The sequence below is a fragment of the Rutidosis leptorrhynchoides genome, chromosome 8 (genome assembly GCF_046630445.1).
Source record: "Rutidosis leptorrhynchoides isolate AG116_Rl617_1_P2 chromosome 8, CSIRO_AGI_Rlap_v1, whole genome shotgun sequence".
Taxonomy (NCBI): Eukaryota; Viridiplantae; Streptophyta; class Magnoliopsida; order Asterales; family Asteraceae; genus Rutidosis; species Rutidosis leptorrhynchoides.
Window position 1 is genome coordinate 368,158,099 of NC_092340.1, and position 4,783 is coordinate 368,162,881.

At 34.9% G+C, this 4,783-nt stretch overlaps 1 protein-coding gene across 1 annotated transcript; it reads left to right on the forward strand.

Annotated features, from left to right (window-relative positions):
- The first annotated feature begins 1,210 nt into the window (after nt 1-1,210).
- LOC139861153 (NADH dehydrogenase [ubiquinone] 1 alpha subcomplex subunit 13-A) lies at nt 1,211-4,468 on the forward strand. Its single transcript, XM_071849450.1, has 3 exons — nt 1,211-1,474; nt 3,652-3,723; nt 4,091-4,468. The coding sequence occupies exons 1-3, from the start codon at nt 1,260-1,262 to the stop codon at nt 4,233-4,235; spliced, it is 432 nt and encodes a 143-aa protein (XP_071705551.1). The 5' UTR covers nt 1,211-1,259; the 3' UTR covers nt 4,236-4,468.
- The last annotated feature ends 315 nt before the right edge of the window (nt 4,469-4,783 follow it).

Sequence of the window (4,783 nt, forward strand, 5' to 3'; positions counted from 1 at the left end):
ACAATTAACATTCCATGGCATTCAAGCATCCAAAAATTCATGTCAAGAACCATCAAACCCTAGTCAAGAATCACAAAATCATTAATCATGTTTTTGAAGTTTTACAAATCAACCTACACATCAAAATGAAGCTAGTGATACTAGTAACACAATTAAAACATGCACTTTAACGATTTAACAACATTTAATCTTCCAAAATCAAAGATTAAGCAAACCCATTTTCAAGTGTTCAAACTAGTTACTCAAAACAACAAATCGAACAAACAAAACATATATTCATGTTATACACGAGCCATAGACACTAACCAACAACATATCAAGTCAAAAACATGAATTTGAGGAATCTAGAGTTTTAGAAATGTTACCCAAAATCGGTGTAGTTAGTATCAAATCGTAGAGGATGACAAGAGGATTAAGAATATGTAGTCAGATTTGTTGTGAGCTTCCAAGATCAAAATTAGATGATGAATTTTGTGTTTGTGTTCTTGAGAGAAAAGGAAGAAAGAAAAAGAGGAAGAAGATGGTGAAATGAAGTGTATGGTGGTGAGGAGTCACTAGTTAGCCAAGTTTACCCGAGTGGCGAGATTAGTCCCTCAAGTTTGTTGTCGGGTGCGGGAAATAACCAAACGAATATTTTTAAAACGCAAGTTAACGAGAGATGTTATAATCGAGTAACGGGATTATCATGAACGCTAGTTAACGAAGTGCACGAGTATAGGTGACGAGGGATGTTATTAAAAAAAAAAAAAAAGACGGTGTTAAAATAATTTACGGAAAAACGCGGGATGTTACAGTTAATGCGAGGATGGACAATAACTTAATCAATACAAGTTTAAAGTAGCTTTATAGAAGGGTAAAAATGTCGAAAGCTGCAAGGCACATAACCTAACTCAATTATCGTTACTACGAGTATTAACAAATGCATCTCCTTGACAAGTTCTAAAATACAAATACTGATGTAATGACTTTTGAGTAAATGATAAAACGTGTAAATTAAATAGTTCTAAAATACAAATACTGATGTAATGACTTTTGAGTAAATGATAAAACGTGTAAATTAAATATAATCACAGGGACCATTCGTGTAACTCTTTCGTAAACATAATAGCATGCGTAGGTTAGCAACCCCAACTCAAACATGTGCCGACGTGCGCAAGATAGCCTGAATCATCCACTGTGTAAAAACTAAAAACTTTCGTCAACAACAATAGCATCCTGCATTTCCGTAAAATTTGCAGAAACAAAAGAAAGAAACAAGGATGACGGAAGCATCGGTTAGGAACAAGCCAGGTATGGCGAGCGTTAAGGATATGCCGTTACTCCAAGACGGTCCTCCTCCCGGCGGTTTTGCTCCGGTCCGATACGCTCGCCGGATTCCGTCAAAAGGTCCGAGCGCCGTCGCCATCTTCCTTGCTGCTTTCGGTGCGTTCTCTTGGGGCATGTATCAGGTCGGAAAGGGCAACAAGATCCGTAGGTAATATACTCTTTAATTTAGTATTATTCTTCATATCTATATCTGTATTTATATATTTTCTGAAACCCTAGTTAGTTGAGTGACTGAGGATAAATGTAGGGAGCGATCTATTTGATGATTGGAGTTGATCTACTAAATTACTATCTACTAAAAGTGTTTTGTGATTGAAAATGAAAACCTAACCCTAATTGCAATTTGGTATTATTGAATATATACATATACTGTATATGATGTTGGAGGTATGGTGGTGTAAATTTATGCTTTTATTGATAGGAATGTTAAGTGGTATGCTGTATGCAAATAGTTTCAGGCCTTTTTGGAAGTGAATAATGGATTTGGTAGTCTAGTTATGGTTGTTTGTTTTTGTATATGCACTTGATAGGCCTAATGTAACTACTTAGATCTTTTTTGGAACCTGAAATTTAAGTTGTTTAGATCACTAGTTGGTATTTGTACTTACAACAATACGAAGTTTGTGTAGAACGATGCTATGACCTTGCATAATTGGTTACTGCGACAAATAGCGCATTAAACTTGGTAGCGAATGCATGTTGATAGAATTATAAATCTAGTAAATATTTAGAGAATATGATAACTGCATATAACTTATGATGTATAATGTGCATTTTGGTAAAAAGCATGTGAAGCATATCAATTTCGAGTCTTTTGGAATCACAAAATATAAATATAGGACTTCATCGGATTCAAATTCTGCTGCTTTTGGTTGTTAGGTTCACTTGGTAATACTTGTTCTCTTTCAAACTTATGGAATTTAAGTAAATAGTCTGGAAATATTAAGGAAGGTATGTTTCACCTAATGCTAGGACATTTAGAAGAGAGTACTGGTGTCTTTTTTGTCCTAGTTTTCATTGTATTCTCACTTGTTAGTCTGTAAATCTTGGTCTTTTTCATCTTGATACCCGTGCACACATTTCATTTGATGACCTGACCTTACTGTAATCATTGATTATCGTATATGGAACTTGAAATACTAAATCTTCCAGATCACTTAGTTGACATGAATTGGTTTTTATAGCTACAAGTGAGTAGGTGTAGCTTGGTTTTTGGACATTGCTCAATGCGATAAACTTGGTTCTGCAGATGGCCATTGAATTGGGCAATATATGCATTTTGCTCTGCAAATTACATTCTATTAATTTGCTCCCAGTCAACATTAAATATGTTATAACTATCATCAAAAGTTGACTTGTTACTTCTCGAAACTCGGCCTTGACAATGGAATTTGAACAAGTTACTACCCGTTGGCAGCACATTGATTGCTGACAAGAACACCTTCAAGTGTACATAGAAAAAAGCTCTAACAATTCACTCCTTAAAGTATGACTTCATGTTTCTAACTCGTTATTTATACCTATATTTAGAAGCACTATGCCACTATGTGATGTGAAGCTTGATGTTGCTAAGGTTTGTAAGAGATCCTTAAATGGGGTTGAATCACCATCATATTTGATATGTGGCTACGAATAAAAGAACCATCTCTGATATTTCATCTTGGCTATTTTACTTTATATAGATGCATAAAATAGCTGCTGGAATTGCTTTATTCGCTACTAACAGGTTACATAATAGAAAACGCAAGTTGCAATTTAAAATGATGATTAAGAAACATTACAAACTCTAAGTTCTTTTCGTAGAGCTTACAATTTTTTCAGCTGTAACAATGATAAGATGACATTATAAGTTTATGAGCTGTAGGGATCTAGGGTAGCTATTTAAAAACATGAAAAGTTTTGTCAATGTTTATATCAACATTCAACATGATATTGAACTGGTTGATAAGTTAAGGGTCATGAATTGAAAAGAGCAACGAGAGTGCAAAAGAAATATGAGTTCCTTTAGTTATATTGTTGACAAACTAGCCATGATAAAAATTCGGATGGAGTATTAAGTTGCTATATAGAATATAGTGCTTAAAGGTTATAGAACAAAACATATTAGATGGGCTCCTTTTCGGCAGATAGAAACAGGCTTTTGAAATATCGTAACTGATCCTATCCGCAACTGATGGAGTTGACTTAACCAGTTAATCTGTTCATGTAATGTAATACCAATTGGTCTGTTATTAGTCCTTTTTGGGCGTGGTCCGTCTGCCCTTTTGTCTTGTATGATTCTTCATGAAGCAATATCTTAATCTTTTTCGTTGTTTGGTTTTATAGGGCGATAAAGGAGGAAAAATATGCCGCTCGTAGAGCTATCTTGCCCATGCTGCAGGCAGAAGAGGATGAAAGGTAAGCAAAAGGCCGTCCTGTTAAATTTAAGGGCTTGTTCAATAAACAAAAAGAGGTCCTTTTGTATACGAAATTTTTTCATATGCATAAGAATAATACCAATAATACTGCAAAAAAATGTAATATTTTCATAACCTTGTAAATAAATGGACCATATAATATATTGTTGGATTATATTTTTGGACCCCTTTAGACTGTGGGCCCAGTGCGATTGAACACTTTGCACGCCCTAAAGTCTGGCCCTGAAGGTAAGCACACATGGTTGTTACAATGTTACTACTTTCTTCTCCTTCAAGTTGATCAGAGTTTTTTTTTTTTTTTTTTTTTTTTTTCCTTTTTTTTATTGGTTGGGGATGTATTAATTTAGATTTGTGAAAGAATGGAGGAAATATTTGGAAGAAGAGGCTCGAATAATGAAAGACGTGCCTGGGTGGAAAGTTGGTGAGAGCGTCTACCATTCTGGAAAATGGATGCCTCCTGCTACTGGCGAGATGCGTCCTGAGGTCTGGTGAGCATCGTGCTGTGTTATAAATCTTGTTATATCAATTGTATCACAAGAGAAGGCTCTTTCAAAAATAAAGTTGTATTTGTATTAGTTTGGTGATCCTTTGGTGAACACTTGCTCTATACATGCCCATATTGTTTGTGGCATCTGAATTCATTTAATGTATTTGATATATCGGTATTTGGCAATCTGCTTGCGCTATGATTAATGCTTTGATGTTTTATTTTCTTGGTTCGTCTATATTTCTATCTGTATGCCTTGTTAAATCGTGTAATATATGCCTAAATCATGATCCAATTTGATCATTTGGGTGTGCGTGTACATGATACCCAGATCATAAATCGTGTGTTTCACCATCTTCATAGCAATTTCGGTATGGTCAATTTCATTTACCACGAGTCGATTCTTTTTCTTGTCCCCTAAATCATTTACCGTGTGGTTAAGATCTAGTGGATTTAATTTGTGTTCATTGCATCATTCTAATTGCAATGTTTTTTTTATTCCATGTGCTGTGGTTTGTTTGACATTTTGACAACACAGTTACACACACACACA